Consider the following 27,416-nt stretch of genomic DNA (forward strand, 5'->3'; position numbering starts at 1 on the left):
GACGACCCCCGTGTGGGCGGGCCGGTGAGTGCCACTACAGAAGAAACCTAAAAAAAAACACCAAAAAACTGCATCGTCATATTATGTGAATACATTTTCACAAGCAATCAAAGAAAAAAGTCGCGGGAAATTGAGCGCAGGGGTGTTGCTTCTTCATGACAACGCACCGGTTCACACTGCGGTAGTTGCCAAGGCTGCTGTGCTAGAATTGGTAGCGAGAAGAAATCAACCATCCTCCCTACAGTCTAGAGCTGGCCCCTAGCAATTATTTGTTTCCAAATTTAAAAAAAGATTTTCGATAAAAGCGTTTTTCTGACGACGAACAGTTCTAGGCGCATTTTTCGGACAAGTATAAGAATCATTTTTTTAGAGGATATCCAAAAGTTAATTTATAGAACTAATAAATGTATTGAGCTTCTGGGTGACTACAAAGTAAAATAAAATTATTTCAGAATTTACCGCCTTTTCCTTCATACCTATACCGAAAATACATTGAACGCCCCTCGTACAATGTGTCCCGAGTCCCGACATCGGTGTCCGATCCTTTGATGTCATGACATCATGATGTATGGCATATTTTAGTGACAAATTGGCTTTCAAACATATTTTTTACTCCAACTTTTGAAAGAAAAAAATTCTCTGGCTTCATACTAATCTGACCAATACTTTATAAGAAAATCGTTATAACTTCTAAACTCTCTGACTTAGAGCATAGAAGTACAGAATTTATTTAAGATGAAAACTTCCTCTATCTTTTTAAAATAAGAAAGAACCAGTTTAATGCGCTAGATTTTTTACAAAAAGCCAATCATTAAAAAATACACAATTTTTTCCTTAACCTTTGGTTTTTCTATGTTTAATTCCACAAAATTTATAATATACGAGCTTTTGCCCGCGGCTTCGCTCGCGTTAAGAAGTATTATTATATACAAACGGCTGTCATTTTACAACCGTGAGATGGAGAAAAATTTTGAGAGCCAATTTGTCGATAAAATATGCCATAGATCTAGGTCATGACATTAAGGGATGGGACACCAGTGTCAGGACACATTGTATAATGAATCTTGTAGTTAACATCGTTATCAATATAAGCTGCCGGTGTCACTTCAAACACCTAGCCCTGATAACGTGAGACTTATCTACAGCTATGATAAGGTGTATCGGGTCCACTGAGAAATATCAAAAGAATTTGCCGACTCGTAGACGATAATATACATTGTCAGCCAAACTGGATAAGGTAAAGCTAAAATTTGGATGAAAATTGTAAGCTATAATAACAGGCGGCAAGAGAGCTGAGAGTTAACTTAAGACTACGGTTACACACGTCTGGCATCAGTTCAGCCCATCAGTTTGGTTAGGAATGATAGTAGAATGATCGTCTAACTAACCGGTTGATTGACGGACTGATCATTTTTTTTATATTTACTTTCCAGTTGCCCTAGCATGGCCACCAGTAGAAATACGAAAGTATAGACAAACTGTAGACCTAAACTTAAAGTGCCGTTCCGATCTTTACCGCGGCTAATCGCGACCGACAAAAATTCAATTAAAATGCCACTTTTAATGTCAGACTATGTGAATCGTCAGTGCTTTATAAGGAAGCTTCTTTGGGGTAAGTATACTAAACATCCCCTATCTTAATCTGACAGATCCGATGACATTTTAATATTAAAAAATAAAAAATAACCCACCATGTGAGAAATCTGATTTCTGTACCATGATAACTAGACACATGTCGGAAGCCTATACAAGCTTAATCTGACACGCTCGAGCTTATCCCGAAATCCCCTCTTCCCCTCCCCAACTATAAAGTCACTATAAAGTCCCCAACTAAAAAGACAGGAACGATAAAGTCCTAAGCCACATGGCGGGTAGATTCGACACAGAACGATATCTCTTTAACACCCTAGAAACTCCACCCAGCTTGAGTGACCCCTCTCTACTAAGCCAATGTCACAACATCAAAAGGCAAAGGGTGGAGCAGCATAAAATCTAAGGAAATCGGAAAATGTCGGACCTACTGGACGCCACACCGACTAGGACCTCACCGTTCAAAACATTAATATTATTATTATGTAATTTATAAAACAATAAATATATATTTATTTATTATATGTACGACGAAAACTCCATAGACGGCCACAATTATATAATAAAAAAATAAAAAAAACTATAAAGTCATGAAGACAGACTGTAATAATTATTATTGTCTAACAGTATTTAAGATTCAATAAAAAACTAAATCTATTTTCAATTTGACAACAGACTTCAACCATTAATAAAAGAGTATAAATTACAATTCGTGTGTATAGGCTTGTCAATCAAAATCTCCTGGTGTGTGTGTTGTAGTGTGTGTAATAATGTTTTATTTGTTAAAAATGTATGATAAAAGCATAATTTCAAAATATATTAGCTCGATGCACTCCTTCACCATAACATCTATATAATACGTGAGCTAAAAACTTTGTATCCCTTTTGATGAAAAATGAAGGAAACGTAGGTGGATGAAACTTTGCTGATGTTAAATATACAACAAGTTCGTTAGTATTTTTGTTGCTTTAAAAATGAATATTAAAACAAAATAATATGAATCTTTGTAAAACGTGAAGTGTCATTAAAAATGGCAATAAATATTTTTTGCTTTGTAGTCCACCTCCATTGACAGTTAAGGGTTAACACTTACGTAAAACTCGTACAAAATTTTAATTACATACTTAGATAAATTATAACGCCCCTCTTTTTTGTCGGGGGTTAAAAATAATTAAAGATAATATATTATAGATAAATCATAAAACTGCACTATTTTATTAACAGATGAGCTAAGTAAGGACATATTATAAGTATCTACTTTATTGATATAAAGTATAAACTACAAACCAATGAAGTGTTGAACTTTAGTGATAACTGATAAGTGATTAATGATAAATTATTAATTATATTAAAGTTACGAAGTTATGTCTGAGTGCTGCAAATTGCAATAAGAACCATAGAAATCTTTTTAATCTGAGGACACAAACTCACGGCAAAAAAGTAGAGTTTTTACCTAACTCTGGTAGGGTTGGGTTCAAACCGAACCGGCATCTTTTGTAATTGTCATCTCGTCGGGCCCTAAAAGGGATCAGGTTGATTTGAATAAGCCTATTTAAACGCGAGAATGCGTCGCCGGCGACCATCGAGCACGTACTTTATTAAGATTATGTAGACTTTAAATAATAAATGTTCTCGGCTCTATAAAAACCGATTCCGGTCGACACTAATCTACATAAATAAAAATGAATAATTTTGTTAGACTCACTTAGACTCTAGACGGGCTGAACCGATTTGGCTAATTTTAGTTTTGAAATGTTCGTGGAAATCCAGGGAAAGTATATATGTACTATACAGGGTGTAACAAAACTAAGTGATAAAACTTTAGGATATGTATGGGTCCCTTTACCTTAAATAGAGTTTGCTGTGAAAGTAGCAGCGCTGAAAGGCCAACATTTTTTTTCACTTTTGTATGGGAAAACTCACGATGCTGGAGCTCTAGCCTTTACAAAAATGAAAAAAAAAATTGGTCTTTCAGCGCTGCTACTTTCACAGTGAACACATACAACCCTAAACTTTAAAGTATTATCACTTACATATTATTATACTTGCTACACCCTGTATAATATTAGGAAGAAAGATACGAAGTGCACCGGGTCATCTAGTCTACGAATAATCTTGAAGAGTAACCTATACAAAAATGGTCGAACTACCAGTTTGACGTAAAACTCTTATCAGTAACTGAGGGGTTAGTGCGAGTTTTATTCGATCATACGCATCGAGCACGTTAACGCGAATTTATATGGAATCAAAGCAGCGCCATCTACTGGCTGACGTGGATACTGCTTTGATCCCATATAAATTCGCGTAAACGTGCTCGATGCGTATGATCGAATAAAACTCGCACTAACCCCTCTGGAGTCATATATTTTGAGCGGTCAAGTTCAAATTATCGTTCCATACTGTATTGAGCTTCAATGGACTTAACTCCGCATTATATTGAAGAAACTATTTGGTTACATTTGAATTTTGAAATTTGAATCAACTAAGTACCAACCAACCACAATAACTTTTACCAACGTAAAGAGTAAAGACGAGGTAAAACTGTGTGTCGCACACATACGTATGCTTGGACGCTATGTTTTTATTTTAGAGTTTCAGTTTATTTTTGCATTTTGTTGTGATACCGACGATTTTATTAGACGAACCAACGTCTGAATAACACACCCAACGAATACGATGCTATTTATACAGCAGCTATTTGTAACAGAATTGAATCGTTCAAGATCAAGGCTATACGGTCTTTACATGGTATGCATTTTCTTCACCTACAGGCTACAATATTTTATTATTTCCTGTTGTACCTACTATGTAATCTCTTATGTTTACACATGCATATTTATTTTTAACCGACTTAAAAAAAAACGAGGAGGTTATATGTTCGGCTGTGGATATTTATTGTTCTCGTTATGTTTGCGTTTCAGATGCTCTTTTTATTCCAACTAAAAATATTATAAGATTTTACACCCGATGTTTAATACAAAAATCTATCTTTGACGCATTAAAGACTAAAAAGAGGCGTTAAGCATATCCAAAAAGTGCAAGATCTAGATTCTGGACATCATCAAGCATCAAAAGTACTAGTCTCATAACTTATTAAATACTCTAAATACCATCAGTCTCCCATCGGTGGTCGTTACTAGCCAATACTAATTTAGCTCTATCAGTGATGAAACTACTATCACGGGCGCGTCACACGCACTGCACGTGGCCCAAACACGTTAACGATCCTCCGGTAATCACCTCGCAGACCATTTTTGCGCGCATGATGTGCGCATGCGCAAGTGTGATCCGCTAAACGTAAATTTGTTAGTAAACTACTAAAATTTTGTTAGACTTAGTAAAAGATTTTTGAAAAATAATCCTTTAAGTTTTTGTTTATTTAAATATCAAACATAGAACAGATTGAGCTCAAAATTGGCACGCATTGTTAATCTGATATTTCGATATATCAAAATTTCATAGATTTACGGAATGGGCGGAACACCTTGTGTTTGCGAAATCACTTTTAGCTTGGGTCACGGTAAATAATTTAACTCTAGAGATATTTTTTAAATTATCTAGATACTTTTACCGTGCTTAGTTTCGGTAGTTTCCAGGTAAGCTGATGAAGATGACAGAAAGAAAAAGTTGGCAAGTCCCGTTTCCTAGATCGACCGCCATTTCAATTTCTGGCGGACGTCACTGTCAATGTCACGCGCGCACGTAACTCGCCGCGCTGCCCTCACGTGATTTATTAAAAATTCATTATCACACAAATAACGAACTAGTCTAATACGCTCGTAGTAAATTAGTAGTAGCTACGTAAAAGCGTATTAGGTGCACACACAGGCAACACGCAGAAACACACAACTATAGCGACAGCAAAACATAGACAACATGTAGAATAGCGAAAGAATATTTTTCTAAACTTCGTCTGAGCAATACTCGTCAACCAAAATATTTTATTGAGGGCCTTATAGAAAAAGCCGTCGGCGCTAGGAACATGTCAGGCAAAACATTCATATTGTATTTATTCTGGTGAAATGTTTTACTGGTTGACAAAAAAAAAATGATACAGAATTGAAATTACCATTCTCTATCAATTTGCTCTACATTCTCTATTTATTTTTGTTCCACGTTATTTCGTTACAAAACAAGACTGTAACATGGATAAGAAGCGAATAACAACGTTCGTTTTTGACCATTCTCTATCAATTTGCTCTACATACTCTATGTATTTTTGTTCCACGTTTTTTCATTACAAAACAAGACTGTAACATCGATAAGAAGCGAATAACAACGTTCGCGTTATAACTGTTTAGGGTCAGAGTTCTAACAAACAGTGAAATAAACAAACCCAAATCTACCAAACGAATCTAATAATAAGCTTGTTTAATTATTTTTTTTTTATATTTAGAACCTAAAAATAGTCACTTACTACTTTTGACCCCCTCATAATTATTCAGAAAGTATTTCATGTAAGTAAACGTTTCAAAGGCTCAAATTATAATGAGACTTGCGAGATAAATACCTATATGGTCTAAATTTCATAAACAATAGCTCATATGAGTTATTAAGATATTAACGTCCGAAAATCTACATTTTTATTACTGACTGACCTATAGATCAAAATTCTAACCTAGTTCCAGATGACCCAGAAGGCTGAAATTTGGAATCCAGCTTGGTAATTGTGTGTCAGCGTAGGGAAAAAAAAGTCGGTCAAGTGCGAGTCGGAAACCAGGCAAAAATTGTGTTTTTTGTATAGAAAAATATAAACATTTATTTTACTTTACTTTTATTTTTGTTAAAATATAAAATATTGACTCAGTTGAATGCACCGTTTTGAAAAGAATCATGAAAGAGTCGTAAAATTTAGATGTACAGTTTATATGTATGTATTTGTATCTGTCTTTTCTATTGAGATAAGATATCGTGTTTTCGCTAATACGGACCCTCCCAAATGCATATAATGAGTTATGACGTATAAAACAAAGTTGCTTTTTTTGTCCTTCACCCTTAGCATGGCTACAGCAGAAATACGAAAGTATAGACAAACAGCGGAGATAAACTGAATTTGCCGCTCCGATCTTTACAGCGGCTATGCCGCGATCAACAAAAAATCAAATAAGTCCTAAAAATTTAAATAAAATCCTACTTTATGACGTAGAGTGTAGACTATAGTCTATCTCATAAAGTTGCATTTAATGGAATTTTTGTCGATCGCGGCAAGCCGTGGTAATGATCGGAGCGATACCTTCAGTTTGTCTCCGCTGTTTGTCTATACTTTCGTATTTCTACTGTAGCCATGATATGGGTGCTGATCTCCCTTGTTATGATTAAGTAATTTAATACTACGCAACAGACTTTAATGCTGTTTTTTTATAGATAGAGTGATTGAGGAGGAAGGTTTATAAGTATTATAACATCCATTAAATAATGAAGAAATATTGTTATTTTTGAGGTTTCTAAAGTGATGTCGTAAATAATTACATTTTTTCCGTTTGGACTAAGGCCTAAGTCACTGGAACTTAGGCCTTATATTTTATACCCGTACGAAGCCGGAGCGGGCCGCTATATTTTTATATGTAACAACGTTCACAGTTTTTAACCGATTTCCAAAAAGGAGGAGGTTATATGTTTCTGTAGTGTATTTACTATTTAGTATCAGCATTGCACCCGTGCGAAGCTGGGGCGGGTCGCTAGTCAAGTATAAAAATGAATAACAAGATCATCTATTTTGCTTTAGTCGCCCCCTAAACCACAGTATAATATAAAATATTATTATTGAATGTATCTGTAATCTGTACAGATGTTTTGCGTCTCAATATTTATTGCGACCTTGTTCGTGACCCATTTCGTTTCGCAGTAGGCCCGTTCATATTGAGGACGTTATACACAACATATTATACAATAATATATTATATACGTATACTATATTGTATAGTACACGTAGTACGCACATAGATCACAGAAGCTATGTTCAATGTATATTCTTTTTATTAAAGTTAGTAACGCGAACACACCTAAGTACATTGTTTAATTTTTTTGAATAAAATATGTTTTGTAAGGCACCTTACATGACCTTACTATGCCTATACCAACTTTTCCCAATGATCAATTTACCCCAAAAAAGTAAAAATGTAAGAAAATATTTTTTGTAGAATTGATGATAAATAATATTATTAATTATTATTATGTTAATAGCTGACTACCACGAAATTCAATGAAAATTGAAAAATGAGCTGCTGATTATTATTCTACAACAATAATAATAAGATTCTAGTAATTCGCTCGCGTTTCACGACCATTTAAAGTTGCGCTTACATAAAAAAAATAAGATTATAAATTATAATTATTTTCATGAAATGGCGTGCACTCATGCAATCAAGTATCAAGATTGCATGGATGCTTAAGGAGTCCACACCGCCCTTTTTTCCATACAAACGTTGTCCCCTGTTTCCTCCCTGGATATTGCTAGTAGAGTTATAATTTTTCTGAATATCTACGGCCACTAATACAATGTCCCTATGTTTTCTTTTTTTTCATAATTTAATTATTAAATAGGATATGAACGTTCAAAAACCCAAAAAAATGACCAGATTTTCCTCTGTGTTCAAACATCCAGAAAACAGATTTGGCTAGATTATACAAAAAAATAAAACATAGGAACACAGCTCAAGCCTTTCTTTAATCTTTAATGAAAAAAGTACTTAAATCGGTTAGGTTTTGGAGAAGGAATCAGGGGACAACGAATCGTTGATTTTCTGCAGTTGTCTCTATCGCGTTCTGCGGTATAAGCTTGAGGTAAGGGAGACAGCTATAGATATTACACGTACTGTTTTTTAATTTCTCTAGCCCCTGGTGTATCCTCTTAATATCACCTAGCTAGCATGCAATATTAGTGTGTATAGTGGCTGAAGGCAGTGAAGGGGCTATACTGTCCTAGTTACTTTGAGATCATTCGATCATTCATCAGTAATTATAGCTAACGTGACCATTTATTTTTTGTCAGTGCGGGACATCTACGGATTTTTTTTTAAATTTTCGTTAAATTTCCTTTTAAATTATTGTCGTTTGGTATGTTTGCAAAACCGGGACAATTTCGGCCTCGCGGGGGATAGCGGGACTGCTTGAAAGCGGGACGTATGGTCACGAGTTATAGCATCACCACTAAATCATTAAGCGAACATTTGCACCAAGACACTTTAATATGCACACTGCAGTGTGACCATGTTTCTAAAGGTTTTCCGGTGTTGCGGCTTTAAAACATATTTTTTAAGTTTCGACAATATTTGACCAAAAAATCAAATATTGTCTTGAAAAATATATTTTTTAATAAATTGATTTTATTGTGCGCAGTCAACCTTGTCCATATTTAATTAATACTAGAGATCGCCCAATGGTCGAAATTCGACCTTCGTTTCAACATCATTAGGACTACTACGTTTAATTTGTAAAGTCTGTCAAGAAAGTGAAGAAACTAAAAAGTGGCAACATCGTAGTGTCATCCCTTTTTTATTAGATTGATTGGAAAGGGATGACACTACAATGTTGCCACTTTTTAATTTCTTCACTTTCTTGACAGACTGTAAAAAAATATTGACTTTATCATATTTTTTTTCAATTCTCATCTCTGGGACTCAGTTGATCTCAGACTGGCCGTGTAAGCATTGTCTAATAATATCTAAGATTCAATAAAAAAAGACTATAATCCATTTTCAATTTGTCAACTTGTTGTCAACAGACTTCAACCATAAATAAAAGAGTATAATTCGTATGTATTATAGGTTTGTCATTCAAAAATCTGTCATCTTCTTGAGTGTGCGTATTGTAGTGTGTGTATGTTTTATTTGTTAAAAAAATGTATTTAAGTAAAAGCATAATTTCAAAATAATAACACACTCCTTCACCATATAGGTAAACTATAACTGTGCAAAATTTCATTCACCTACGTTTCCGCATTTTTCGTCAAAAGGGATACAAAGTTTTTCGCTTGCGTATTATATAGGTTGATGTTTGTAGCTCTAATGTTAAAAAGTTCTACAGGTCCTGATGAAATTATTACTAATGTCACTGTAGAGCATTCAACTAACTTAACTAGAAATTGTAAAGTTAGTATCTGTAGTTCTTACGCAAACAACAAGACGAAACTTCAATACAACTTAGACATATTGATATGTGTTAACCCTGAATCCCTAGGGCAGTGTAAAATTGTACCAAGTTTCCACTATCATTAATATTATTATCAATACTATATTTTAATACCAGTTAAACTCCATACATTTACTTCATTAACATAATTTCAGTAAACAAGACTAATATTCTGCAGTGTTATTAAAATAATAGACACAATTACCTTCGCTACTTATTCAAATAGCTCTCTAAAAGAAAATAGTAATTTTGCTTATTAAAATAAGCGCTAACATTCTGTATTGTATTTCTAGCGGTTTTGTATATTTACAACCTTACTTTAACTAGTATAACTAACGTCAATTATTCGAACTAAGTATAACGGAATGGGAACCCCCATATCTGCCAAATCAGCTATACTCGACCCGCGACTCGTGGTTGCGGCTCGAGACCCCAAGACTAAAACATATTGTGTGTGGCCCATTAAAAAAAAGGTGGAGTACCACTGGTCTATAGCATAGGGTTGTAGGTGCACAAAATTTGGCGAGCAACGGTGCGACCAGATAATATAATATGGAGATGTTGTTATAATTGAACTTCTATGTTATGAATAAATTGATAACAGAGTTGTTAAAAGTTATTCGCTTACTTTGTCCAACACTTGTCAACAATTTCTTGTCGTGTGATAATGTTAGCTTCTCATTTTAATTTTAAAACACAGCTACTATTATTTCACTTATTACCATTATTCTAATCGGGGTGAGGCGGGCTCCTTATCGACACTTTCAGGCGACGAGCACGTGACACGGAATTTTTTACGCCCGCATGAATTATGCACATTGTAAGTCCCTACTTTTTTCGTAAATTCTTTACATAATACCTATGGACATAAGGTTTAAAAGTGGTACAATGAGCTATTGACCGTACCATGTTCTCTACATAGACGTACATGAAGAAGATAGAGTTAATCTGGTGTACGGTGTACCACATTCGAACCTTATTATCAAAATATTAAAATGTCGCTGTACTAAAATACCGTGTGTGGAACCTACTCGGGGACTGCCGCTGTAAAGCTATAATTGCATAGCATTTTTTATCTACTTATGTAATTATACATTGCATACGTCAAGTCGCACGCACACAAACACCGTATCGAAGTCTGGCAACGCTGTATTATGGCGTGTTCGAGGTGTTGGGTTTTTTCGTTACGGAATTTCTGAATTTCTTGATTCGATAGCCGCGCTCAAGCCCGCGATAAAAGTTGTGCAACTCTACAAAAATATGTTACGTTTAAAAGGTTTTATTAAATGTATTTTTTTTGTTTCAAAGTCTGTAACAAAAAGAAATGTAAGTTTCAAAGTCAAAGGAGCACAAAAAGAAAATTCTTTATTGAAAAAGAATACTTTGTAACTTAAGAGGATTCCACACCGCCCTTTTTTCCATACAAACGTTGTCCCCTGTTTCCTCCCTGGATAATGCTAGTAGAGTTATAATTTTTTTCCTCAATATCTACGGCCACTAATACAATGTCCCTATGTTTTCTTTTTTTTCATAATTTAATTATTAAATAAGATATGAACGTTCAAAAACCCAAAAAAATGGCCAGATTTTCCGCTATGTTCAAACGTCCAGAAAACAGATTTGGCTAGATTATACAAAAAAAGCAAAACATAGGAACACAGCTCAAGCCTTTTTTAAATCTTTAATGAAAAAAGTACTTAAATCAGTTAAGTTTTGGAGAAGGAATCAGGGGACAACGAATCGTTGATTTACTGGATTTTCTGCAGTTGTCTCTATCGCGTTCTGCGGTATAGGCTTGAGGTAAGGGAGACAGCTATAGATATTACACGTACTTTTTTTTCATTTCTCTAGCCCCTGTTGTATCCTCTTAAGAAAATAATACAAGTTTTAGGTTATGAATACTTACAATGCTCATTCTATAACTCTATTATACTTATTATAGAGTTAACACTTCTAGACTCAAGAGTCGAGACTCTAGGCCAACTCCAAGTAATCAAATACAATTTCATATTAGCTATGACATCTAGACATGCAAGAATTTCAAATACCTACATCACGCCTGTCGTGAATACAAAACGTATGTATTTTGTTTACATATTTTATTACTCCATAAAAGTCTACGAATAATAAAAACTATTTATTATTCGTATATAAAAGTTATAACCGACGGAAATTCGCAACAATAACTCGGTTGTAACCGGTTATAATTTACAATGAAAACTGGATATTGATGCTGGGTGATAAATACATGAAATGGTTTTTTTTAACTGTATTACGCAGACTGTGTACATCAGGGAGATACAGTTGTGGAAATCTTGACACGGTAGGAGGCAGTCTCTGGTGGTGATTTTCCTTTAGTTCTTTGACTTTTGGTCGTTGCAACTTTGTGCTGTCTCGCTTTTTATGATGATGTAAAATTGGATACTTCCTACTTCTCCTAATCTTCTTCTGATTAATTGCGTTGCGGGTCCCAAGACAGCTTCAGCATTTCCATAATGTATCCTGAGATAATATCAAGAGGTTTTCGTGGTTAGATACAGCTGTGGATCCCGGCGACACAGGAGATACAGGTTGTACGGCCCACCGGCCAAATCCCGTTTAAAAAAGTCTTGTATATATGTAGGTATGGTAAGCAAAATATAATGAAAAAAATGGGAGATAAACAGATTTTCAAAAGAAATATCCAGGGATCACCTAGTAAATATACGACAGTGAGTTATTTCGATGATACACATTACATGTACCCACTGGCAATAATGGCATCCTCCGACGCCTCATTGGTATTGTAACGAGAGCAATTTATCAATTTGCACACTACACGCACACTTTCATTAGGTCTCTAATCTCTGTTTCTACTACCAGCGTTCGATAATACCTACTTAAATAATCTTGTTTCTAAAAGGATTCCAACTGTTTATATTGACGATATAGTTAAAGTTTTGAAAAGTTTGTAAGAAAAAAACATTTTAAAGCCATAAAACGCACATTTGGGCCGAGCCACTGCACTGCGTTGCGGCGTCGCATCGCAAAAACAACATCGCACAAAAATGCGCTGCCATGTCGCAACGCAAAAATTTCATATAGTAAGTATAGCACTCTTTACATCGGAAATTTTCACGATGCGTTCTGCGGCGTCGTAGATTTATACGATGCGAATTGCGACGCCGCAACGCAGTGTTGTGGCCTGGCCCTTATTATACTCGAATATATTTTTGTATTTCAGACTTCAGTTGGCAACATACAGGTATTATCACCGTTGCCATGTGATATAATTAATGCATATGCACACCAAGGTTGCATCATTTATTGCGTAAAGTGTAAACAGTATCCCCCGCAAGTATTTGAAGTGGCAGTAAGCCAAGCTATAAAAAATATTTACAAAAATACTCATGGAATCAAACGGAGAATTAATATAGTGCACGCGACTGGTTACTCATAGAAATGGGAACTTTTGAAATTTAAAATAATATAAATTTTATGAAAGTTTCTGACAAATAGATGGCCATCAAGATACTTTGAGTCTCATGAAAGGACGTAGGATATTTATAACTTTTTGTTACGGAAAATGCACGGTTCCCGTTTCCGGCACGATAAACGAATAAGAAATGCTGGAATAAATCTAGTGAAGATTGTAGATAAGAAATAACTTCACAATATGCTATTTGAAAATGAAGCAAACCCTATAGAAAAAATAATAATAATTGTTCATTTGAAATTGCGTGAAATTTTAGTGATAAATAAACAAGAGTCTCATCAATTTGAAGAAACTACACAAAAATACCAAATCTGTAATACGAGTGCTGCCATCTGTTATAGAAACAAAACAACGGCGCATAACCTTGCCTGACACTTATGACGCAAGTCACTCATTTTCATTACTTGCCAAAAGATGTCACTATGCCATTCTCCAAATTCTAATACGACTAATTTAAATAATTTAATTATTAACATTAAAATATACACAATTTAAATTAAATAAGCTTGGTTTATTACCAATTTCTACTTACATTACATTTATTTACGTCTGGTACACAATTTCTTATCATAACAATGGTGCAAAGGTTTGTTGGTTCAATGACTTTAGTATTGATAAGGAATACGGTATATTTTTTTTATATACCAACGTTGTTACTTGTTAGGTACCATATTGTAATAAGCCGGATGTTTTAAAGAATATTTCACAATCTTCTCGAGCGTTGAATGTTTTTATAGAATTTGCTTCAGCTCAAAGCTGCAGAGCATTATAAGTTGATTGTGAGATATAGTACAACAAAATATGAAAATGCTATCGCTTAATAGCTTTTGCTCTCGTAAATAGTATACGCACGATAAAAACTATCACATTATGACGTGTTACTCCAGACCCTAAGCTGTTGCCATATAGAACTTCACAAAAATTAGCTTAACTTAGTATAGGTTACTATAAATAAGTAACTTTTTATTCTAATTAGCAGTAGCTAAGCTGAGAAAATGGATTTAACTTTAGAAATAAATGTGGAAATAAATAAATAACTTGGACGTATAAAACAAAGCACTCACGCGACTTGAACTGATGTATGAGCGAGGCGCTGTCTGCCGCGTGGTGGTACTCGTACAGCGAGTGGCCAACCAGCTCGTCCGGCTCGAAGCCCAGGGTGTTCATCAACCTGCAACAATCATAGACTACTATTACACAATATCACTCAGGGGCAGGAGCATAAGGATTTATCCATAAAGTTTGTCACACCTAAAGGGGAGCTGGGGGTTGTAAATTTGTGACGTCACACTAGGAGGGGGGGGGGGGGGGAGGTCTCTCACAAATGGAGGAAGGGGGCTGTGACTTACTTTATGGATGGTCCCTAAGGGATGAGTCAAGAGTAAAGACAGATAGGAAGGTGCATGTCATTCAAATGATATGCAACAATCATGAACTATAGACAATATCAGCCCACACTGAACTCTGAAGTGCATAAGGGTGAGGCAAGGGTGAAGGAAGGTTTGAAAAGTTGTTCACTATTAGGTTGCATCCCTCAAGCAGATAATACCTAGGTATGCACCTTGATCGCCGTCTCACCTGGCGCAAGCACATATGGACAAAAAGAAAACAGCTAGACTGCAAACTTCGCAGTATGTACTGGTTAGTTGGACGAAAGTCGCAGCTGACAGATGCCAGTAAAATGGTAATCTACAAAACCATTTTAAAACCAGTGTGGACCTACTGTATACAGCTCTGAGGTACTGCCAGTAACAGTATTGTTGACATCTTAGAAAGATTCCAGAATAAGACAATGAGGACGATGTGGATATCCCAGCTTTGATATATCAAAGCTGGGCTTGATTTGTTTGTTGCCAGCTTATAAGCTGGCAACAAACAAATCAACGCTGACTTGAGACTACAAACAGTCAAGGAGGAAATTGAGACATACAGTAAAAAATATCAGGAAAGACTGGGTGGCCATACAAACAGTCTAGCTGCAGACTTAAAGGGATCAGGCAGTCTAATCTTCACACGCCTCAAAAGGAACAGTGTACCAAATCTGTCTACAAGATACTTCTGTAGAGAATAGATGAGATTGTGCTCACTGGATGCACATCTTTGCTGAAGACAATACTCCAGATGACAATCGCACATCGCACTAGACTATTGTTTGATTAAAAAGATATCTAGGTTGCAGGGTACATAAAAAAAATTAGGTTGCAACTTTCTAGGCGCAGTTTCAATGATGACCTTTGTTGAGTACAGTATGACCTCAAGGTCATAAGCATGTTTGAGAATTCGACTCGACCGCTGAGGCCGATTTAACGTCAAACGTGCTGTGGGAATTCTGACGAAAAAGGGTACCCCATGGGGTACCCTTTGGGAGGTCCATGGACCATGGATAAGTGCTTCTCCTATAATATCTCCTTAATAATAATCTCCTTTTTTAAGCTGCTTAAAAAGCCTGTTAATTTCTGTTAGCAAGTGGTTCGTGGTCCAGATGCCGTGTTTTATGGCAAAAAATATTGAAGTACCACTACTAGCTTTTTTCAAATATGCCTACTGGCAATAACTATTCATATTCATATCCTTTATTTCCAAGAAATTGTCATTTACAATGATGTTCTTAGGTCTATAACGCGTTTACAATTTCTACCTCAATGAGGTATGAGATGACTAACTACACATACTTTTGAAAATAATTAAAAATGATTTTTTTGAAATAATAAATTAAGTAGGAGGAAACTAATAAAATAAATCTCAACAGACAACAAAATATGGTAAATATTTATACTAAACTTTTTTTCCTTCTTAATATTTATTTTTATATATATTTAATAAAGTAATTGTTATTATTATTTAATTCTTTTGGTTTAAGTAAAAAATATTTTAGTCATATAAGTTTTAAAAAATTTGCTTAAAAGCAAACTATTATAAAGTAATAGTAGAAGAAATAAAACAAAAATAACACTAAATATCTTCCGAAACTCATATAAATCCATAAAAGCGCAAAGGTCATTCCCCAATGTGACCCAAAGTCCTTATTCAGGTTATGTTTACCGGTATTTACACCGATAACCTTGAATGACCTACTCGTCTTTCTCTCGATTTTTCGAATAACAAACAAACTAAACAGTAACATACCATAATTATAGGATCCTTATTTATTATTCACTTGTAATTTCAAATAATAATCCAATAATTATTTAGACTTTCAGTATATTTCGAATAAACCGCCATCGCACTGGCACTAGGAATTTCTATAGCACAACACAAAACACAACACCGACCTAAATATAAAAACACTGCAATCCTTATTTACAACTATAAGACAACTGAGCTCCTACACCGAACACAAAACCGCGAAATTTCATCATGTAACCTACATAATACATTTGAAGGTGATATTTTGTTGATATAACACCACCAACATTGAATGCACGCGCCCAACAAAGGAAACCAAATGACAACGGCGATAACTAAATTTAGCCAGGTAGCAATTTATTTGTTCCATTGGGCGTGTAAGCGCCATCTATGATCGGTACTTGAAACTAAGTCGTAACTAAGCACCAAACCTTTAACGTCCTTCGACAAGAACACAACATGGTTTTGTTATCACCGAATCATTATCGGACTTATCATTATCACCGAATCAGTTTTGATTGGTATATATAAAAATCGGCCAAGTACGAGTCGGACTCGCGCACGAAGGATTCCGTACCGTACCGAAAGAGCGAAAGTAAGGAAAATTTTGTATTTTTTGTATGGGAAAATTATTAATTATTTCATTATAAATTTAATTATTAAAATACAAATAAAATTGAGTATTTTGTGAACATTTCAAGCACGAGTACCTACCTGTTGCCATTATTTATATAGAGCAAAAAATAGCAAAAAAAAAACATGTTTGTTGTAAGGGAGCCCCCTTAAATATTTAATTTATTTTGTTTTTAGTATTTGTTGTTATAGCGGCAACAGATGTAAAAATTGCAGAAATCTGCTATAGCGGTTCTCGAGTTACAGCCTGGAGACACACAAACAGACAGAGACGGACAGACGGACAGACATCGAAGTCTCAGTAATAGGGTCCCGTTTTTACCCTTTGGGTACGGAACCCTAAAAATGAATCCATATTTCGCATGGTCGCGACATCACGTGTAAACGCCTGGACCGATTTTTGCTGAAATTTGGTATAGAGATACTTTGAGTCCCGACTCCCGAAAAAGAACATAGGATACTTTTATGATTTGCGCGTAAACAATTCAATCGATTTTGATGAATTTTGGTATGGAGATACTTGTCTCGGGAAAGGACAAGCTATACTTTTTATCCCGGAAAATATACGGTTCCCGCGCAGTAAACTTTTATGATTTTCGCGTAAACTATGAAATTTGGCAAAGACATACTAATTAGCTTTTTTTTAAATTTTAACACAATCTGTCCAGCCGCTTCTGAGGAGTTTGACAACCAACACGCGTAAAACGAAAATTTTACAATAGAATACAATGATTTATTGCATAAATGTGGTATAAACGATTCTATATAAGATATAGATGTAAGTCGGGTAAATCTTATATATAAAAAATTCTCGTGTCACAATGTTAGGCCGCGTACTCCTCCGAAATGGCTTTACTGATTTTAACCAAATTTCATATGCATATTCAGTGGGTCTGAGAATCGGCTACTGGGTACTTTTTATATTGATAAGTGCATTTGTTGAATAAATAATAGTAAATTATTACATATCGAGACTGACGGCGACCATTGTTTGTGCGACGGGATAGCGATGGACGTTGCCATGGTGACATACTTATTAAGTCACTTCAATAAAATAATACGGGCGAAATACTTTATATAGCAAAGAAACGTTTGCCGGGACAGCTAGTATATATATCTGGGAGCACGGCAGTGCTCCAGCCAAGCTTTTTAGCAAAGGCACGGCCGTATAATTATTTACCCGACGCATGGACACCGCGCGCGGGAACGCGGCGGTATTGGTGCGGTGTTTCTTTGATGGCGCACGTGCCGCCGGCCCGCATAGTACGCCTACTTGCATCTACTTGCCTAGCCACGTAATTTACTTAGTGTCCATGATTAGGGAAATTCAGACAAAAATTAAGCACCTAAATTTATTACATAATTATAATGAGAATCGAGTACAGAGTACTCTCGTATTAAACATGTCTCACCAGTCATGATGTACAAGGTGTAACAAAACTAAGCGATAATACTTTAGGGTTTATGTGTTCCTTTAGTTCACTGTGAAAGTAACAGCGTTGCAAAATCAATTTTTATTTTGTGATTTGTATGGGCAAGCGCCCGAGCGCATATACGGGGTGACGCGGGATGAGGCGTTACGTGCCCCCGCACGTAACGCGCGGCCGACGCATCGTGACCATTAATTGTAGTGTTTTTTAGGATAACTATCGGAAGCTATTTCTTAACATTTTAGTACTGAGTGACTATAAAAGAAAAAATACGTGTATTTTTATTTTTAACAAGGATCAATATATCAAAATTTGGCAGGAAGGTTTAATTGCACCCTGTATGTTACCCATACACAGTACACCAGTACACACCCTTCAAATATTATCACTTAATTTGGTTATACCTGTTGAAGTAGACACAGTTAAGCCATACACTTACCCTTCATCAGTATAAGTGAACTTCATGTCGAGACTGTGTTTCGACAGGAATGTCTTGCTGTCGAGCGGTATCTCGATATTAGAGGGGTGAGGAATCGGCCTGCCAACGGCGACTAGAGACCCCGTTTTGGGGTCTTTCTTGTCTTCATCATCGTTGTTATTTTTCTCAGTTTTATTCTTGTCTTTAGGAGTCAGCATGTGACCGACAACGTGGATGACCTGAAATTAAAATGTTTATTTGAATTTAGATCTGGAAATAATATTTTGGAGTCCTTTCTCGGGACTCAAAATAACTCCATGTCAAATTTCAGCAAAATCGGCTCAGAGGTTCGAGCCTGAAGAGGTAACAGACAGACAGACACACACATTTTCGCATTTATATATAATATTAGTATGGATATTTGGAGAGAAATCTTAATAACGATCTATGCCTTTATAATGTTTTAGTGATATTTTATAAATGTACAATCAATCAGATTACTTGTCACCGCTCTTGCAGATAAATTCTGTTTCGTAAATCAGAGCATAGATAAAGTATAAATTTTTCTGATATCATGAAATGGAATGACATTGTACTATCAGACAAGTTGAGCCATAGACAGATGGCGGACCTACATAAATTGGTCGTGTTTTGTCAAACCCAGTTAACAGATCACAAATTACATTGAATCTATATATTAATACGTAAACGAAAAACTTTGTATCCCTTTTGACGAAAAATGCGGAAACGTAGGTGAATGAAATTTTGCACAGTTATAGTTTATAAGGTGAAGGAGTGCACCGAGCTAATATTATTTTGAAATTATGCTTTTATCATACATTTTTTTAACAAATAAAACATTACACACACTACAATACGCACACTCAAGAAGATGACAGATTTTTGAGTGACAAATCTTTATTTATTTATGGTTGAAGTCTGTTGACAACATGTTGACAAATTGAAAATGAATTATAGTTTTTTTATTGAATCTTAGATACTATTAGACAATGCTTACACGTCCAGTCTGAGATCAGCTGGGTCCCAGAGACAAGAGTTGAAAAAAAATATATGATAAAGTCGAAATTCTTTTACAAAATATAGGTAGTAGCCCTAATGTCCTTGAAACTAAGGTCATTAGGGCAATTTCGACCATTGGGCGAACTCTAGTTTGTGTAATTCGACCAAATGACGTTGATCTGTCTGCCTATGAATCAATTTCTTCGATGGTACTTCGAAAGGACATGACATCACAGTATAAGAGGAAACCAATGGGATTATGGGACTTGGATTATTACTTCACGGAAGCATGATGAAATCCTATTACTGCAAATTACATCATCTTTACTTTGGAATGAAGATACTTTAAGGAACGGGAAAAAACATTGGATTTTTGTTTACAATTATATACGAAAAATTATACGGTTCAAAATGATTATTATAAACTTTCCGCAAGAACGAAGTTGTAAAGCTTACTCTTACTCCCAGTAAAGGGAATGTAACATGCTGTCATAATGCAAATGAGACGTCTAGACTTCTAGAGTCTAGACCAGGGGTCACCGATTAGTTTCGCTCGGGGTCCATTTTAAGAAATGAAATTATCTTCGCGGTCCACGCATTTTATATAAAATAAAATTATTAAACAAAGGAACTAATAACGGATTTACATATTAATGAGAAAAGTGTCAATTTTTGTTGCTTGTTTGGAGTGCAATTGGTGCAAGCAGGACATTAAATCCTGGAGATGTTCATCAGTAAGTAAGTCGAGACCGAAATTTATTTTTAAATAAGTTCATCTTCGAAATTGCTTGGTCCGCAGTCCGTACACAACGGTCCGGATGCGGACCGCGGTACGCCATTTGGTGACCCCTGGTCTAGACAGAAGGGTAGTGTGCCTTGGTGGGGCCCCGTATAAAAAATTATTTGGGGGCCTTTAAGAGGAGTAAATTACGCACGTTGTGGGCCCACGTGGCCCACAATACGGCGGTAGCCACGCCTCTGCGTCTGGAAACTGTATATTATAATGCACACAAAGCAAAAATGGAAAATACAAAAATAACAATGCTTTAAAATGATAAGCACATAAAGACCAAAGTAGACAGTATTATCTTTTGTTGTTGCGTGGCTTTGGTTGCATTTTTGCAATTGCCTGATAAAATTGTTATTTTAAAACTGCATAGGTATTTCAGGGGCGGTTTTATACGTAAACGTGAGGTTTAACAGCGGAAGTAGTTAATAAATCTTTAGTACGAGAAACTTTGATTGTTATTTTGCCTTCTTACACTTTTCCCTATACCTAACTTGTTTATTTCTTGGCAATGACAAGCGTTTATAATAAAATTTGGGAAATAGTTACAGAATAGGTAGCAGTTAAGGTTCTGGATTACCGCATAAGCTAACTGGCATTATTTAATACAAATAAGGCCAGTTGCCCCGTGGAATACAGAATTTATACTGACAAGGCCACGGGCAAAACACATTCAATATTAACACCTTAATCATTAATGGTTATAATTGTATAAAGGAAATACGGTAATCTCGTTATCAAAGTGTAGGAAAGATAATACATTTTCGTCAAGATAAACCAACCGTGTCCTTTCTAATTCACGACTACTACGTCACACGGCAAATATTTCAAGCTCACAGGTCAGGGTCGGACGCAGTTTAGACAGTATATTGTTGTGTAAAGTGTGAAAGATCATATAAATACGAAAGTGTGTTTGTCTGTGTATAGGTGAAATAGATGCTATACAAATTGCAGACATCTAATAGGGAACATGCAAATATAATATTTATGAAAATTTTGCTATTAAGAGGAGTCCGCACCGCCGTTTTTCCAACCAAACGCTGTCCTCTGTTTCCTCCCTGGATAATGCCGGTAGAGTTATGATTTTTTTCCTGAATATCTATGGCCACCTCCATGGTGTATCCTCTTAAAATGTTAAGAAAATATATAAAAGAAGGGCTGGAAGGTTAATATTTTATATTTATTTTTTACAAAAAATACAAATTAATATCAGAAATATTCGTTTAATTATAACAGTTAAGTAATTAATAATATTATCTGTCTCTGAGTGAGGCAGAAGGCTGCCAGCTGATGCTTCTTTTAAATAGGACATGGTGGGGAAAAATAGGATACATCAGCGTCCATCCCTATCTATTAGGAACCAAGCCTGTTATGGCTGTTCTTTAGGCACTTCAAATAAAAAAGTTTTCAATACTAAATGGACGACATTTTAACCATTCTCAAATGGTCTCGACAAGAAGAAGCAGTGAAACAGTAAACCTACGTTAAATTCGACAAATTGTAGACTCTAGTCTACTGTCTGACCTAAAGACAGATTTACATTGAGTCAGTAACTGACGTTAGTCCATTGCCGTGTCAGTGCCATAAAGTTAATATACCTAGCGGAATAGAGCAACAATCTCGAGCTGTCAAACGAAACCGAAATTCGTTTTCATCTGTGTGAAAAATATGTATACGTATACACTTACACAATGATTGAACATGAATTCTATGAGATTAAATTGTCAACGTGCGGCACGTGCCGACTGGACGTCAAAAAAGAGTGCTGCTGTCATGTATCACACGTCTCTTTTTTTTTTTTTTAATTTATTATGGCAACAAACAGTCATGTTTACATAAAAACTTACATTACGTGTACAATAATTAAGGTTAAAGACCTACAGTGCCCAAGAATTATTTTTACCACGCATCTCGCTTGCTCAGGCCTTTGTTTCTCTATTCCGCTAGGTATATCAACTCTATGGTCAGTACTAACCTGGCCAATGCCATAGTGTAAATTGATTTCAAGTCAACACAGTACACTGACGACACTGGCTCAATGTGAATCTGACTTTACTCTGTCAGATGAGCACTGACACGTCAGTGGACTGGCGTGAGTTACTGACTCAATGTAAATCTGCCTTATAGGAAGTAGACTCGAAATGCATGACGAGTATATCATTGGTGGCGGACTCAAAACACCCCTTAAGATAGGCAGTAATATATCTTCGCGCATCTCGTCGTGGCTTAACTCTATCTCAAGGACAGACAGTATCAACAAGTAAAACTATACCTTATAGGAAGCCGACTTAAGGTGCACATTCCGCCCCTTGCTAGTGAGCGTGCACTTCATACGGAGCAGCAGTTCTCGCCGGCCGTCTGCGGTGCGCAGAGCCTCGCGCACCTCGTCGTGGTCGCACGGGTGGCTGAACTCGTATACACTCTGACCCATTATCTCCATCTGAAATGTCAGGTCGGGATTGTTAGTCTAACTAATCTATATACTTACTAATTATATAAATACGAAAGTGTATTTGTCTGTGCCTTCAGTCTCAATGCATTAAATTTATTTGAAATAGAATAGTATAAAAGGTACTAAACTGTGCACTGCGTGCTATATCGTTATTCGGGTACCGCGAGTTTGTAAAAATTCCAGTGCGTGCACAGTTAATAGCACAGTTAATTCGAAGTTCGTTAGTACGGGTGCACTGAAGGCTACAAAAATACACTCAAAGTTTAGGGGTTTTACAAAACCGGAGCGGAGGATTAAGTCTAACTTTTCGAGTGTCCGCGAGCGGCGGTAACCACCACAAGCAAGAAATTGCTAGTTTGCTAGTTTATTTCGTTTGAAAATACCACAAGCATAATATATTATTAGCCTTGAGATGAGGGGTTAGCGAACTCGCCGCGATTGAGAATATTTTCCAAATCAGATTTCCTCATAAGTTTTTCCTGCACCTAACTCTGGGAGATTTCCGTACCAGAATTTGCAACTGCAATCCACATATTATAAAATAATTTCAATTTAATTTTTTTTGTCACTTTGTCTGTCGGAAACCAATTTGAAGATAGGTAAGTACAGAAAACCGGCGTGAAACAGCGCTTGCGCTGTGTTTCGCCGAGTGAGTGAGTTTACCGGAGGTCCAATCCCCTACCCTATTCCCTTCCCTACCCTACCCTCCCTATTCCCTCTTAAAAGGCCGGCAACGCACTTGCAGCTCTTCTGAAGCTGCGAGTATCCATGGGCGACGGAAGTTGCTTTCCATCAGGTGACCCGTTTGCTCGTTTGCCTTATTTCATAAAAAAAAAAATTGTGTTCTTAAAGAGGCTGTAGGTATTTTTTAAACACGTTTCCGCGACATTAACGAATTCCGATGCAAAGAAGTCGCGGATATAAATAAAAAATAGCTAAGGGCCCAAAAAAACAATAAACGATCATAAATAATGAACAAAATATATTGAAATACTTAAATCAAGCTTTCACAATAACAAGTCCCTCATACTAAGAAAAAGAGAAAGTTTCTTCGTACGTAACACCATGTTATATGATGTCATTGGGATAACTTTACATTTTCCTCGTAAACTAAGAAAATGTACATTAAATTCCCTTTTATTTTCTCAATAAAATTAAAAAAAAACCTACTCCATGCATTTTGTATTAGAGGTAGTTACGTGGAGGCCAAGGTCTTATGCAATCAAGTAATAATGAAACGATTACGCCGATTCATGCAGTTTGTTGTTGTGTTCTAGAACCTATTATAGGGCAAAGGGTAATAAGACTGAATACGTAACACATGTAATTATTAATTAATAAAAGGACGTCACGTTTAAAATATGAATATTAAATTATAGTAAGTATCACATTACATTACATCAGTTATTATAAAAATGTTATAGACAGATATTAGAGCCTAGGCTACCTTCAACTTAGATAACTGTTTTATAAATATAAGCTTCTTATAATATTGGGACAAATCCCTCCACTAACTCATGGCCCCATCAACCGTTCGTAATATACGGGCCAAATCATGGGAATGTCCACCCTACTGTCCTGGGTCCCGCCATTCTTGATTCCCTATAAATTATTTTATCTTTAATGTCTTTTTATCTGTCCCTAAGCCCTTACCCCTTTTTGGTGCGCACGGCCATGCTAAGCGCGCTGCTATACTAGCATGAAGCCATCCATAATCCATTGCATAATGCATTCATTCATGTGTTGCTCGGGCTCAATCTCAAACTCTTGAGGCTCTCTTGATCATCAACCATTATATTTGCCGTAGCCTGAGAGTGAGAGATACCAAGATGCTTGTAGACTAACAAAATGTCTCTCTGCTATGACAACAATCGTTTAGCATTTATGACTGATTTTACTGAATTCACTCTAACCCCTCTTTCTTCTCTTGGACATACTTAAAGTAGATGAACAAATTATATAAAAAAGCGACATACAAAGGATATGGGCGAAAAGCCCATAGACGACGCAAATTATTCGTAATAAAAATCCCTCTCTCTTTATAATGTTAGAACTTAGACCTCATCATAATATAATTTTTTTTATTTTTTTATTTGATGCATGCAGGTTTAGCATAACAACACTAGAAACGAGGAAGAATCGACAGACATACTTACAGATTTTAGTGATAGTGGCGGGTTTCCTTTGTCAATCTGTCTCTTTGTCTTTTCTTCCGAAGAAAGAAACTGCTTCTATGTGACCATGCTAAGCCTACGGATGGCGTTATCTACCGACTACCAGTCATCATGGGTCATTTACCTGAGAGACACCAAGATGCTCTCCGATGTTCTCGCTGCAGTACACGATGTCTCCCTGCTGGGACAGCACCAGCACGAAGCCGTCCAGTGCATTCATATACGACAGCTCCGACTGGATCTCCTCTAAGCCTTTTGGGCTCTGGAGCTTGGGCGGCTCCGAGTCTTCGGGCACTGAAATGAATTAAAATACGTTTCAATTCTACTGTATGGTTAGAGCTTCATTAAGAGGCCTGCTAACCCAAAAAATCAAACATCGTCCTTCTCTCTTTACACTCACACCCGTCTTTCATATATGCCAGGTGAAAAAGGACGACGCGGAATCATGGCCAAGTTAGTTTTACTATGAATAAAAGACGAACTATAACGAATAATGATTACTAGAGATCGCCCAATGGTCGAAATTCGACCTTAGTTTCAACGACATCAATATTGACTTTTTTCAACTCTTGTCTCTGGGACTCAGCTGATCTCAGACTGGCCGTGTAAGCATTGTCTAATAGTAAACGATTCAATAGAAAAAAATATAACCCATTTTCAATTTGTCACCTTGTTGTCAACAGACTTCAACCATAAATAAAAGAGTATAATTCGTATAATTCGTGTATGTTGTAGTGTGTGTAATGTTTTATTTATTAAAAAAAATTATGATAAAAGCATAATTTCAAAATAATATTAGCTCGATGCACTCCTTCACTATATAAACTATAACTATACAAAATTTTATTCACCTACGTTTCCCCATTTTTCGTCAAAAGGGATACATAGTTTTTGGCTCACGTATTAATATATAGATGAAAAAAGTATTTTGAGCAGGTTTTATCAATGCCTTTTTATTATTAAAAAATATTAAAGAAAAACATCAAAATTCGAAGTTATTAAAACAAGGTTTTATGTAAAAATAAAATTTTCGAGCATTTTTTCAGTAATCGTGTTTTCGTCTTGAGCATTTAATATTCATGAACTGAAGTTACTTGTGTAAATAAATCAGTTTTCTAGACCTTACAGATTTTGAGATCTATGTTTAAGTATGTAGTCAAGTTAGGGTCAGGTGCATTGTTAATAGGTAGACTTGTTTGAACTGGTGGCAATAATTGGGCGACATAAATCACCACTTGGCACCTGACGGTGCCAGTATAATAGAGTATAAAAACCAGACGATAATTATTAAGTTAAGAAACAATGAATACTGCAACTGCATACCAATTAGTAGGGGAGGTCGCGCTCATTTAAAAAAGTCATTTCATACCGAGCGAAAATCTTAACAATAATACTATTCTATTAATACATAAGAGTTTTGATCGTCAGCTACTCCAGTATGGGTGGAATAAAAATTGAGAGTATCTCAAAGTTGTTGTTGGGAATCGTATTGAATTGACATTAAAAAGATATCAATTCGCACCCAATAAAGGTTCATATCTAGATTATACACGTTTAGGTTCGGTAGGTGCTATTTTAGTTTTAGTATATAACAACAGATGGTGCTTTTAAAGTAAAATGTATATAATTCTTCACAAATATTGACTATCGAATTAATTACTTAAAATTGCTATGTGAGACAATTTTATGGTTAATTCAAACGAAAATCGCCGTCAGCTGAATATTTGCAGGTGGAAATGTCGTCTACGCGACGCCCCAGGATACATTGAGCGCGAAGTAGGGCTATATTGGTTATAGCTTATATCGCTGGCTGACGGGCTTTCCACCCGCATATTAACGACTGACGGTGGTCTTTATTATTAAAAAGGTATCAACATTCACCTGTTTAAATTTTGTACGGTATGAAATGACTTTATATTTAAATTTTTTTAACATAGTTCAGTAACGCGACTGACGTTGAATCCCCCGTCTGCGATACGGCTGACGGTGCATTTTTGGTTAAGCCTTATGACCTCAATAATCATCCATAAATTTTTCATTCGGTATAAAATCACTTTTCGCAATTATTTTTTTTTACAACTTTGAAATACTCTCAGTTAACATCCCACCACGGGTGCGGCGACTGACGCTGATTAATTAAGCTACCGCTGGACAAAAAGGGGAATGCCAATATTAGGCCCA

The 27,416-nt window shown here is 35.9% G+C and overlaps 1 protein-coding gene across 2 annotated transcripts in view; it reads right to left on the minus strand.

Moving 5' to 3' along the window:
• The window catches only part of LOC121726526 (hypoxia-inducible factor 1-alpha-like), an 85,644-nt gene that overhangs the window by 27,274 nt on the left and 30,954 nt on the right, over positions 1-27,416 (minus strand). For both annotated transcript variants that reach the window (XM_042113923.1, XM_042113922.1), the window contains exons 3-6: positions 25,360-25,529; positions 22,882-23,049; positions 18,824-19,041; positions 14,260-14,366 (exon numbers count right to left, since the gene is read on the minus strand). In XM_042113923.1, coding sequence (XP_041969857.1) covers positions 14,260-14,366; positions 18,824-19,041; positions 22,882-23,049; positions 25,360-25,529 — 663 coding nt within the window. The remainder of the gene's footprint in view (positions 1-14,259; positions 14,367-18,823; positions 19,042-22,881; positions 23,050-25,359; positions 25,530-27,416) is intronic.

Source organism: Aricia agestis, chromosome 4, assembly GCF_905147365.1.
Source record: "Aricia agestis chromosome 4, ilAriAges1.1, whole genome shotgun sequence".
In the NCBI taxonomy this organism is placed as follows: Eukaryota; Metazoa; Arthropoda; class Insecta; order Lepidoptera; family Lycaenidae; genus Aricia; species Aricia agestis.